The sequence below is a fragment of the Daktulosphaira vitifoliae genome, unplaced genomic scaffold (genome assembly GCF_025091365.1).
Source record: "Daktulosphaira vitifoliae isolate Bord-2020 unplaced genomic scaffold, ASM2509136v1 Scaffold_2, whole genome shotgun sequence".
Taxonomy (NCBI): domain Eukaryota; kingdom Metazoa; phylum Arthropoda; class Insecta; order Hemiptera; family Phylloxeridae; genus Daktulosphaira; species Daktulosphaira vitifoliae.
In genome coordinates this window covers 29,972,708-29,986,747 of record NW_026099573.1, presented here as the reverse complement: position 1 = coordinate 29,986,747, position 14,040 = coordinate 29,972,708, and the positions used below count along the sequence as shown (strand labels likewise).

Genomic DNA, 14,040 nt, shown 5'->3' with positions numbered 1-14,040 from the left:
GCTTTAAATTCAATGGATATCATTTATATTTTAGTTTTATATGTTTTATGTTATAGCAAAATCGTTCGCATGAATTAATGACTAGTCAATAATTAATAAATAAATCTACTCGAATAGGTTAAATAATGTAATTATCATTGTGTTTTATAAACATATTGCAACACATTAATTATTGTTCATTTTAGATAAAACAATAATATAAATAATATTAACCAACAACTACTTTAAAATATCAGCGTTATTTGGTTTTAGCTTAGTTAATTTATTTTTAAGTTTAACCTAATGAATTATTTTACAACTAATTGCATTACAACAATTTTATAATTGAAAATATTAAAACGTAGATAATTTTAACATACCACGTTATGTATTTATTTTCAAGCCAAAAAATATCATTTAGTTTACTTTTATTACAATAAGGAAAAAATAGATGAAATTTACATGATTCTTCTGGATTTGTTTAAAAAGGCCTGATTAAAATACTTCCTTAAAATAAACACAAGTTTAAATTTAGAAATACCTACAATAAATGTCAGTTATTCATCCTAAAAGACATATACAGGAATAAATAAATTTACTTTAACATTTTTTTACAATCTAAACCAAACAATTTTACTAAATACATAACTTGAAAACTAAAATATAATTTATTTTTATAAAACCGAATGATTATTAACAATGATCTACCGACGGTATTTAATAGAACGTCAAAAGTAATTTAAACACATTGAGATCTATTGTTGAATTTATCTTTTGTGCTTACCTGATATGTGTCATAAAAATTCGAGTGAAATTTTTTCTTATAAAATGTTTACTTTTCACAATACCCTCTGGACGCGCAGACATTATATCGTTGAAAGGAGGACGCATAGCCTAGCGGACTTAATATGCAGAATCTACAGGCAATATAAGTCAAACGATAATAATATATCTTTCAGCCATCAACCCTACCTGAACATCGACCCCCCTAACTTTATGTCCCCTATAATGGAAAACGTCTTTACGTACGCAACTCCTGTGAAATGAGTAATAACACATCCCTTGCGCCACTATTGTCAGCGTGTGAGTTCCCGTGGACGACCGTCAGCATTCCCTCGATGGAAAATTTTTATGTGTTTTTCTCGCGTGCTCGTTGTTTGGACGTGGTGGATATGAATAGGACTCTAAATTATGTACATCAGATGTTGCCTGGAATTTAAAACAGGGAAATCGCCGCGCTGGGCACATAAACATTCGTACGACAGTATATAAGTATATACCGAAATGCTGTAGGTCAAAATAAATAATTATACTTACCTCATACTGTCTTACCCGTAAGACCACTTTACTCTTGGTAATTTGAAAAAATCACCACGTCACATCACTTACCCACTAAAACATAAATACTAGTGCCAATTAAGTCTATCTCAGATGCACTTTTGCCGGCAGAATATAAAATGGACAAAATAGAACCGACGACAAAAATGTTTTCAGTATAGTAATTTCATATAAAATCAACAATTGCATTTCACTATAAATTATACGATAAAATAATTTTCGATGAGCTTTTGCCATTTGAACCATTCAAAATACTTAAAAATTAATCAATATAACTGATATGGAAATTGCTTTATGTGATATTAGTAATTATTTTACAAAATACGTATTGTGATGAAATATTGACCTGAGCTAAAATTTATAAAACAATTTTATATTTTTCAGAACAATATGTTACCGAGTGGTGAAAAAACTTTTACTGGTGATACTTACACCATCAAATCTGTTCGTCGACATGACGATGGGATTTATATATGTTCAGCATCCAATAACATAGGCGATGCTGTCACTGAACAGATAGACCTAAATATATTATGTGAGTATCAATATAAAAATTAAGGGAACACTTTTTTATTATTTGGCAAAATTTTCATTAAAAATTAAAAATTGTATAATTTATTGCTAATATAATAAATATACGCCTAAAGTTTGTTATATGGGTATTTTTCTATTTTTATGTTATTTATATTTTTTATAAATTAGCTCATTTGTATTCTTAATACAATTTCAACTAAAACAATAAAAACTAACAATACCACCATACAGTTACTATTAAACTCATGAAAATTCAAAACGGCAAGTGTATAACAAATAGTCTCCCAGAGGAAAACTCATTGTTGTCAAGAAACAATTATATCATTTAGCCTGTTGAGCTTTCTAAAATAAAAATAAATGAATTATGGAGTCAGAATATCAATTATAGCTCATTAAAGTATTTAAAATTTAGCACCAATTTCAGTTGGATGTTATTTAATCCCTAAGTATATAAAAACGAATCTTCAGTATTATTATGTCTTAAGACTTGTTATAAATTTAGTTGTCTAACAACATTTTTCCGTTAACATTTTTTAGTAGACCATTTAATTGTTTACTAAAAAATATCTATATAATAGTAACGCCCCCAAAAATAATGTCTACTTTTTAATTTTTTTTTTCTATCTAATATTTGTTTAATCTACTTATATAAATTATTCGTAAGCCATATTATGGCCCACTATATTTATTCCTACACATTTTAGTGCATAGGTTCAAGCTATTAGTTAATTAATTTTAAACTTAAAACTGCCATAACTTTTTCAACATTGAACAAATCAATATATATATATATATATTTTTAATAGATGCATAATGTCCTTACCTATCATTTGATATATTTTTTTTATACATTTGAACCTTTACCTGTCCACGGGGGAGGATTTAAAATGACAACTTTTTTATAAAAAATTAACTTTTTCAACTTAACTTTTTAAAGTGTTTCAGAAATACTGACACTTTTATTTATACCTTAAATTAAAGCTTATGTGTTATATTCATAATAATATACTTAATTATGAAAAAAAAAAATTTCGGACTTTATTTTGTCTTCGCGGTGAAAATAGCTACCCTATGCTATTTTTGTGTTAAAATTCTCGATTTTATATTTTACATTTTTAACTTTAAAATTCTATAACTTTTTGAAAAATGTATGGATCAATACACTTTTCTTATGAGGAATAATATTTATATACTTCTTTCATTCAGCTTACTTTTTTTAAAATCGGACCATCTCCCTTATTACAGAGGGGGTTCAAAACTTAAAAATGCATATAGAAAGTAGAACTTTTTCAACTTAATTTTTGAAAGTCTTCCGGAAATACTGACACTTTTATATATATCTTAAATTAAAGCTAATGTGATATACTTTATTATGAAAAACAAAATTTCTGACTTTATTTTGTTTTCATGGTGAAAACAGACATCAAAATTAATAAAAAAAAATACGATTTTTTTAATATAATAAGTAATATTTATATATTATTAATATATATATATTTATTTATTCCTATATTACACTTCTAAATCATAAAACTTGTAATCAGAAATAAATAAATAAATAGGAGATCATGTAACTTTTGGAATAATCCATTAATCTTTTTAAATTAAACACTTTCTACAGATTCGCATCGAAGCATTTTTTATGATAGTGATTTTAATCGCTGTTAGACATCATCTATACTAGACCCAACTATTTATTTTTGTAGTTTTTACACATTTGAAATGTCTTTCATTTTAAACTCGAACGAAAATCAAAATCTTTTGACTGTCAACAATTTTATTTGTTATCTACGAAAATTGGCAGTGAGTATACTAGAGATATGAATTAAAAGATATTGAAACGCAATTTGCATAAGTAATAGTAGAATAGAACAACAAAACATCTCATATTGCAACATCGCCGAAACTGAAACGACAAAAACAGTAATCCGAATAGAACAGCGAGTCCAAAAACGACCCGAAACCTACAAATATTATTCGTGGAGAGGCTGAGAATATTATAAATGAAGAAATATAATCGTTATTGCCAGAAAGACAAAACTTGCTGAGTAAGGTAAATAGACGTCAAAATATTGGTAGACCATTCCAAGAAATTTAAATGATTGTGTTAAATTCAATTCTTATAGTAGAACATTAGCAGATGAACAGTTTTTATGGCATGTCCTGAAGTTTAAAATACTGATTGAATAATAATTATTACAGCAGATAGAGTGTTTAATAACTTTATTACCATTAAAACGACTTCATTAATATTTTGTCAACTGTACACTATTCATGATATTATTATGGACTAAATGACCCTAAAATGGAACTTAATTATCTACAATGGTAACATGTTCATTCTTACACAGTAATTTTCTTTTAATACTAATAATATAAATTTATATATGAATTAGTATCACCTATAAATTTCAATTATATATGATTAATATGATATAAATCGATTAATGTTAAATCAATATTATTTGTTACAAAGATTCCTTTATCAAAATAAACACAGAATATGATATAACAATCACATATAATTATAATTACCTTACTTAATATGTATCTCAAATATATTCCTAAAATTGGATAGAGACAATTTGTAGTGTCTAATGACGTGTGATTGTGTGTGTGTTATTATTAAGTTTGCTAACGTTTATATCTTTTCGATATATCGAGAATACCGGAAGCAAAGAAAAATAGGGCACTTTAGTGCTTTATAATTCCGGTTTGTATATGAACGACTTCCATTCACGTGTATTACCATCTTCTTGCTTCTGTTATTCACACAACCAATAGTTTCTGATGTAATTAATTTCTTTTATATAGAAACTTGCATAATATATTCTTAAAAAATAATCGATAGTGTGCAATGGAGACAAGTCGCTCACGCCGATATAACCTGTCACACATTTTGCTCCACTACTGTACGAATATTGTGTATTTACATAATTGTATACATACGATAATACAATTAAATAGTAGCACTAAAACTCATTGGTATATTGTATGGCAATCTGAAAACAGAAAAAACAGATAGATATTTAATATATTAAAATATTGTGTAGCCAGAGAATTCCTGTCAATTTTTTTTAACCAAAATAAGAAGTAATGTCCGATTTTTCGTTCTGCCGTGAACGCTACAAGTTGTGAATTAACCTATTCTATAATTTATTATTTTCTTTATAATTTTTGTCAATCAATATGGAGACGTGACGATTCGATATAATGTGAGAATTTTGATAACTTTATCATTTGTTCCACTTAATGATATAGAAAATTTGATTATTCAACTCTCAACTATTAACTTCACCGATGTGTCATTTAATCATCAGTATTTTCTTATACCAATTCCACACATCATTAGTTAAGGGTTAATGTATATAATTCACGAGAATATTATGGATCAAAACTCAAATTATACTAAAATTATGATGCTAAAAAGTAATTAATAACTGATAAATCAAGAATATATATAATTAAAAAAAACAAAAGTTTTACTTTTAATATCGTATTTATTTTGTGAGTAATTCAATAGGTTATGATAAACGGATGACTCTTTACATAACATATTTACGAAATGGGCAAGGAAGAAAAAATCCACATTTCATTTCACGAACATTAGTAGATCATTGGCATCCCTTAAAATAAAATTGTACAAAAAACTATAAACAAATAGAAAACATGGTTCTAAAATATTACATTGATATTAAAAATAACCAATTAAATTTTTATCTAATTATATATATATTTTTTATTGTAATATATATATCATATAAATTGTATTGGGGACATTAAGAACATTGTTAATGCCTCCCGCAATATAGCAATAAAATTAAGTCATTATTGTAGTAGTTATAAGGTCAACTAAACGGGTAATTATATTTGATGTATTATATTTTAATATAATTATAGTAATTATATTATAATATTATGTACTAGTCCATATAGTACCTAGTTAAACACTAGTTATTGAATTAGGTACTAGTTAAATTGGCGTGAAACTTATGTAAAATGATAATAACTTTCAATTCCAATGAATTTTGAGATTAATAAGGATAATATTTAGCAATTAATCAAAAAACAATACTTAAATCGTTCAATATAAATTGACCTTATACAACAATAGATCTCTTGATCTGAATTATACAAGAAAATTAAAACGACTTTTGTTTTACGAACTGATTGCAGATAAAATCGTAAATATATTCCATTTATTTCAAAAACAAAAGTTCATGTCATAACAAGCATTGCATTCCAACATGAACGGTTAACTATTAAAAGCCTTATGTCTTTTGCACAATGTACAAACAAAAGTAAACACATACAATGATTAAGCCTAGAGGAGTAGTGGATGAGCAAACATTGGAAGAATATTGTAACGCGTTTATTAAGTTACAACGTTTGCCATTACGCCCTAATATTTTTATTACCAATGAAATATGCAACAAACTCAAACGTCGTTGGATTTTTTGTGCAATTACTCTAACAGATACTGTATTAACAAAGGTAAAATCAAAATTTAATGAAAGATAATGAAAAGAAAAAAAAATGGAGTTCATGATCACATTTCCAGATTCCACTATTTTAATGGAAATTCATTCAACATAACATTTATACAGAACATTATCATTGTACACTGTATAACAACTTATGATAAATGTACAAATAGATGGAATGTTTTAAACTATCCCTGGCGAATGTATGGCAAGAAAAACAAAATTTAGCATGAATGATCTACCGCAAAACGTCAAGGCGCAATGTTTAATAACTATACTGTTTTATATTAAGAGCAAAATAATGTTTTACGTTAACAATATTTGTTTTGTATAACCCTACAACGCAACATAGCCGCAGAACTCAATAGAACCATTTTGAAAGTTTTTTAATTAAAAAAAATGTATAGAGTTTTTACGCATTTCTTTTTTTCTCGTTTATTACAATTTTTTTTATTATTTATGTGCATTAATTTTAAAGTTTACATATTGTGTCACCCGTAAAATTGTTATTTAATCGGTTTATATTTACTAAAACGCATAAATTGCAATTGAATTTTTTTTTTTTACCTAGAAAACGGACACACCAAGAAAATAATTATTTTGATAAACTTACAATGTAAATAAAACAACATTTAAAGTAATATTTTATATCAGTTTTTAGGTCTTTTTTATAAAGACAGAAACCAAGGGCGTAATTTGGGGGCTTGCACCCCTCAATCCCTCCCGAAATTCACGTGACCACTAAATATTTGAACGAAAACATTTCTTTAGAAGCATATGGAACAAAACAAAAAAATGATCAAAACATTTTCTTTATTGCCCACAAACAATATCGTTTGTAACATGCTTGACAAATCTAATAATTCTGTTTTAAGAAATTATCGTGAGCAATGCATTTTTTTCACTTTTTACTAAATATGTTTCATTAGATTTTCGCTCCAGCAATACATTGTTCATTGGAAATCATTATATGAAAGCATATTTAAAAAAGAAAAAGAGTGAGTTTCGTGTACGAATAACATTAGTTCATTTTTTATTATACTGATAGCAATAAATAAAATAAATTTCATTTCGCTACTTTTAAAAAATGTAACTCGACAAACAAAATTAATGAAAAAAGGTTTAACGTGTATAGTACCAAAATTAAGTAATTTCCAACAAAAATATTGCTTCTAAAAACTAAACCTAAATGTTTATTAAGACAAAGTAAACGGGTTGCTTTTGTTAATTGTTTTGTATTAATTAAATGTACTTCTTTCAAAAATAAATAATAATAAATTAAAATACTGGTAGTTTTTTTATTTGTTGAATTTGTCAAGTATTGCGTCCACGTGTGTTTACTCACAGCTTACTCAATATTATTCGCCTTTGCCGTCTATCTACGAAGACCAAAGTTGATTTTATTATTTGATTGTACATGTGAGTATGGAAACACAGCTAACTGAACAATCCGTATCAGAACATAAGGGACAAACACACGTGCCCTTCCTACAAACATATATCAAAGTAAAGTTTGTGTTTGCTTGAAATTTCGACTTTCTGGTCTTTCTTTTATTCGAGTCGTGGACTTCATCAAATACAAGATTCATATGAGTCTTCAAAAACTAGAGTTACTTACGATCCCTACGATTGGTTGATTTTACTAGTAAAAGTTAAACACCAAGTTATTATTTTATTAATTTCATTAGGATTTTGTGTAATTGTTAACTATTATTAATTTAACTGTATCAGTTAAATCTTTATATTTTTAAGCTTCATTATATTTTAAACTGAAACATTAATATTTTTTATAGTTTCACTAGTATGTAATTTAATGTTATCTAGTATAAAAAGAATATCATTATAAATGATTTTTTAAAACTCTCATATATTTAAGAATTTTTTCGAAATGAGATTTATTAAAATATCTAACAACTTCAATATTAATGATAAACATTTTTTCGATATAGGAAAACTAATAAAAGATATCTCCATTAATCAAAAAATATAAATTACTTTCAAACCACAATAATAAATTACTATTTTTCTTGCAAAAATAGTATCTACAATTCTTTTATACAATACTGTTCTATTTTATAAATTGTTGAATTTGTTACATTCGTTTAATTGTTAATACCATTAGAGTATGAAATAACCCCGTGCACTTAGTTAAAACTTTACTTAAACATTTTATTTAGATTATCGTGGGTGTTATGCATACATGATTATATGCTAATATAGTGGTTACCAGCGGCTTTTAAAGCGACGGATCCCGTTGAATTTGTACAGGGTTAAAAATTAAAAATTCCACAAATAAAAAAACATCCAACACCGGATTTAATTAAAAAGGATAAAAATCTCTTTATTATTATTTTTTTTTACTTGACGGGAATTACATATTTTAAACGTAGTTGATTTGCGTTTTGGTACTTTTTAATATTTAATAACAAACCGAGGCTATTTTTTAACATTATTGACTCAAAACGCTGCAAATCTTGTACAAATAATAAAATTATTTTTCTTTTAAAACATTCCGGTAGTTTTAATTTTAAAAGAATAATAATCAGGTTGAATTGTTTTCTAATAACGAGTTATATCAAACTTTACTATAATAACAAATCCAAAAATTTAGTTTTTACTGAAATATTTACTAATATGGTTTTTAAAGTTTGTTTTCAATTTTGACTTTTACTTTTAAATTTAAAGTAAACTTCTCTAAAATTAAAAAAATCAGTATTCTCGCTGTAAATTTTAAAGTTTTTCGTTAAAAAACAATTTAATTTGTTTTGCACGTAAACACATTCCATTAATATAAATTTTATGAAATTGTACTCATTCGTGTTTTAAACGTATTTTATTACTTGTATTCGTGATCATTTTTCAATGTCAGAAATTTATTTTTTTAGTTGTACAATTTCGTATTTGTTCAATATTAGCTAATGGCCATTTAGCTGCCGCGGCTTTTTTCTTTAGTAAAAAAAAAATCTTATTCATATTTCGATTTCAGATCCTCCAGAAGTAGAAGAAGAACAATCTGTTGTATTTACAGTGGAAGGGCGTGAAACAGAAATCGTGTGCATTGTTCACGCTGAGCCTCCTGCAGAAGTAAGTAAAATATAATTTTATACTAAAATATATTCTCTAAAATTCAATTTTTTGTGTATAATTTATTTTTTACTCTTTGCAACATCTGAAATCATTGAACTCAATATACTTATCAACTAATTTTATTTTACATAGATTAGAATATTAATAAATTTTAAAAAACTATAACTATTTCTTCCAATTTTCACTGTATCTATAATTATTATTGGCAATACAATTTTCTATGCTTGATTATATATTGATTGAATAAAATAAAGTCAAACTGAAATTTTTATTACATTAATAACACGATTATCAAATACAAAACTAAAATTATGACCACACGAATGTTGAATTATCATATTTGCAACTTAATAAGTATATTTCAACTGTCGTGAATATATGTAAAATTATAACTATTCTTATCGATAACTCGCTCATAGAAAAAACATAAAGGTTTTTATAAGATATGATAATTTTCATTTTTATTCGATTAAGTGCATTTTTAAACTAAATTAATGAAAAATAGTTCTTTTCTAATAACATTTTAAAAACAATAATGTTATTATTATTACAGTATACAAAAATATATTACAGTTTTTGTAGTCAATATGAAGGAACATAAATCGATAACACGTTATTTAAATTCCACTCGAAACTCTGATTTATATGATAACATAAAAAAAATGTCATCCTTATTACTGCACCCTTTTCTTATTCAGTATATAATATCTTTACAAAACACGAGTAGGTTGTAGTATACAAAATACATAGAAGAGATTCGTGTTTATATGTAAGTATATATCTATGGTAATTCAGAAACTCATTGTTTTTGTATGTCTGTCGAGAAATAAAAGTTGTGAATGCACTATTCATCCGGCAATTGTTTTTCCAAAAGAACAATAACGTAGAAACATAACGAGAACTTTACAAACTTGTGATAGAAAACAATATACTCCAGTAATTTAATGAACAAATTTCCAGGGTTTTGCACCTAATAGAATTTTGTCTTTACTTATATCCTTCAGTCGAACCGCTCCATAAAATATTTCCTTGGTTTCCAATACTGAAAACAACATTTGATTAACTGACCGTCTTAAAAGAATTAAGGACATTTTTGTCAATATCGAATAAATGTCCGTTACAGCAATCTGACCTAAATTGCTAATTTGTATAAATAGACATCGTGGAGAAAAACATGTTGAGCGTACGTTTAAACCTCGTATCATTTATCCCTATAAACTAACTAAATCTCTTTTGGTATTGTAGGGACACATTGTGGTTATTTAGTGTCCCCCAGAGTAACAGTGTCTATTAGTTAACCCAATCCCACTATCATATTAAATGTTCGACCCTCTAGAAGATTTAGTCGCCTGAGTAGAACGTTAAATAAAAAAAATAAACGTTACAACAGCTAAAAAAATAATTTGAATCATAATTTTAACAGTGTTATCTCAATGGTTATCAATGTAGCACGTGACTTGCACACTATAGAACCATTTACTTAACGAATACAGATTAAATGTGTTACCATTAGTTGTTTTAATAATACAACTAATTTAAAATTAATATTAATTACATCATGTTTTCTCGTATAAAATGTCTAATTAATTATCGGTTCCCTTTTGAAAATATCCGAATTCTTAATATAAATAGAAAATATTTGCATGGTGATTAAACAATTATATATTTATACTTGTGTGCGTACCAATGTACTTGAATATGACATTTAATGCACGAGGCAATTATGATTAATATTTGAATAGTTTTTACACTGTAGGACTTGTACAGATATGTTGATAATCAACCGGTAAACAGCTATTTTTGCCGCTGTCTTTTATTGCTTCACGCCTTTAATTTACAATTTATGGGTAAAATATATTTCTAACGCCACACGATAGTGTACGAGTGGAGATAGAAGAAAACTTACCGCTATTTTCACGGCAAGTAATAATAAATTAACCGAGTCATTAATTTTGCCACGGCTTCTAAGTTTCTCCAAAAAGTTTGCTAACTGCGGACGACGTGACGTTTGTTAGGTATTCCGCTTAAATTTTTTCTGTTTAACCCCACTGTTTTTTCTTCTTTAACGATAACGTAACATGTATAATGGTTTTCTATACTTATAGCTATTGTATTAAAAGGTTTAAAATTGGTCTAAAACCGATTTAAGTCATGTGCTGGTTTTATTTGTTACTTAATGATATTTTCAAAAATAAATCCAACAAAATATTATCACTTGCTTTTGAAACATAATATAACTTTAGCGAATATTCGTGGCACCATCTATGAGATTTTTACTCGACAAAGCTACTTTGTGGAATATTGAGGAATCATTGCAATCTGATGGAAAAAGTTCCACTTGATAAGTTTATTTGAATAAACCCAATCCCATTGAATAGATCTATTCTTAATCAACTGTTTGCGTAAGATCCCCAAAAATGTTTTATTTTCTGAGAAATTGCCCAAGAAATAAAGAATTTCCGTTATGTCAGTTGTAATTTGTTTTTACAGTATTTTTAGTGAAACATTTAGAAAAAATAATTTTTTTTTTCTTGACCTATCTTGACAAATTTCTGCGGACGTTCTTGGATGTAATTGTAATGAAAACTATGTTTGTAACAAACACTATTACACGTTACAAAAATAAACTCAGTTATTTCATCAGTCATTTTATATACCAGTTATATATCTTGTAAATGACCAATGTTTCTATAAAGTCTGCACTTGAATTCTTTGTATTTACAACTATGAATACCCATGTGAAGTTTTCCACAAGTCTTGCATGGACTTCTACCATTTTATGACCCGGGTCGTGATTTAAATTGTTGGTTACCTTCCTTCATTGAATGACATCTTTGCACTGCCACTCGATTTGGCTAAATACTTCGACTTAGGCTGTGAATATGTTTTGTTACTCGTTCTGGTAACAAAAAATTGCTGCTGAGTATAAATCCTATTGATGCTGTTGTGATCCCCGTCTTTCTGTACGTAACTTTCTTTGAATATAGCGATTTCAACCAGTTCAGTAATAGTTATTTTTTCATTCGATTCGACTTCGCAAATACAGTCTTTGTCTCTACCTTGTTTTCAGCCAAGTACAAAATTGTTCCAAAGAATGTTATCTAATAATTCTCCGAATTTTCAATTAATAGATGACTGAAAATTCTAGCAAAAAAATTTAAAACTGACACTATTTTCTCTTGCTAAAAATTATTTCTCTCCCAAAAGATATTAATTTTCAAAAAAAAATATGTTTTTTTAATAGATCTCATAATTAATGATATGTTTTCTCACCAGGCAATTTTGGCGTACACAAATTTCTTATTAGTTTGTATTCATCTTACCAAAATTGTTGATTAATGATGTTTTTTTCAAATTGGCTTTATTTTATTTATTTCCAAAAAGTCATTTAGTTGTTCTTTGTATAAGGTCCAATCACCAGTTTGTACATTAAATTAATCAATGCTACCCAAATATGTTAATTTTTATTGACTTTATCCTTGTTTCCAATTTTTATGCTTTTGTTTTGTAATAAATAAATGCCTAAACTTAAGGTAATATGATTTATTAAATAACAGTATATTGCTCTAACCCCTAAAATTTACGTTGTATACAAACCGCGCTTACTACTACACATAAGTATGGGTATAATGTGACGCAATCATTACAATACTTAAAACAGCTCAAAGAATAACCATTAGTATTCAAAAATTTATCTACAGTCAATTTAATTATACACAAATTATATATATATATATGTATATTATTGAATATCAAATCATCATATTTAAAGAAAGTGTTTGAATTTCAACGTAGTATTCTTATTTTTTGTTAAACTGTACGGATAATACAAAGGATATACATAAATACCAAGCATTTAACATTAAAAAACATAAGTCATCCATATGGGGTACATGTATGATACGATTTTTAGTGTGCCGTGACCGACTTATTTTGCATAAGAAATAGATTCATAGGGACCCGGTTTAGAAACATTTCTGTGTGTTGTGGAATTTATTACAATATATTATATCACACTCACCCGATGATAGCTTGTACTCGTGTATATAAACATAAACTATTTTTCTGAAATCGATATGTTTCGGATCGAATTTCGACCATCCAAATAAGTATTAGCCATAATTTATTACATTTTCACCGTCTGCGTACGTTATTTTTAGTACGCGTATTATTATACATAAAATCAAAAAGGAATGGTCGAGATAGAATTAACTAACTCTTATAATTTTAAACTCGCAGTAGTTGTAGTAATGGATTTAAGTACATTAAATGATAGACGAGGGTTTTTGCAAACTTTTTAGTACCACATCGAAATGTTTTTTTTTTATTTTTATTTATGCATTTTTGTTCTGCGTCATTACTTTGTCCACGGAAATTCAAAAATAATCGAACGATNTGATAGACGAGGGTTTTTGCAAACTTTTTAGTACCACATCGAAATGTTTTTTTTTTATTTTTATTTATGCATTTTTGTTCTGCATCATTACTTTGTCCACGGAAATTCAAAAATAATCGAACGATAAAATTTCCGTTAAGTTTTCAAGAATATCTTGTGGGGCTAGTAGAGGAGGACACCATGAATGATAATAATTTAAAAGTGTATATAAATATAAGTCAT

The 14,040-nt window shown here is 26.9% G+C and overlaps 1 protein-coding gene across 1 annotated transcript in view; it reads left to right on the top strand.

The window, feature by feature from the left end:
• Window positions 1-14,040, top strand: part of LOC126897246 (limbic system-associated membrane protein-like) — a 228,785-nt gene that overhangs the window by 200,273 nt on the left and 14,472 nt on the right. Inside the window, exons 5-6 of the mRNA XM_050670713.1 lie at window positions 1,702-1,852; window positions 9,322-9,419. Coding sequence (XP_050526670.1) covers window positions 1,702-1,852; window positions 9,322-9,419 — 249 coding nt within the window. The remainder of the gene's footprint in view (window positions 1-1,701; window positions 1,853-9,321; window positions 9,420-14,040) is intronic.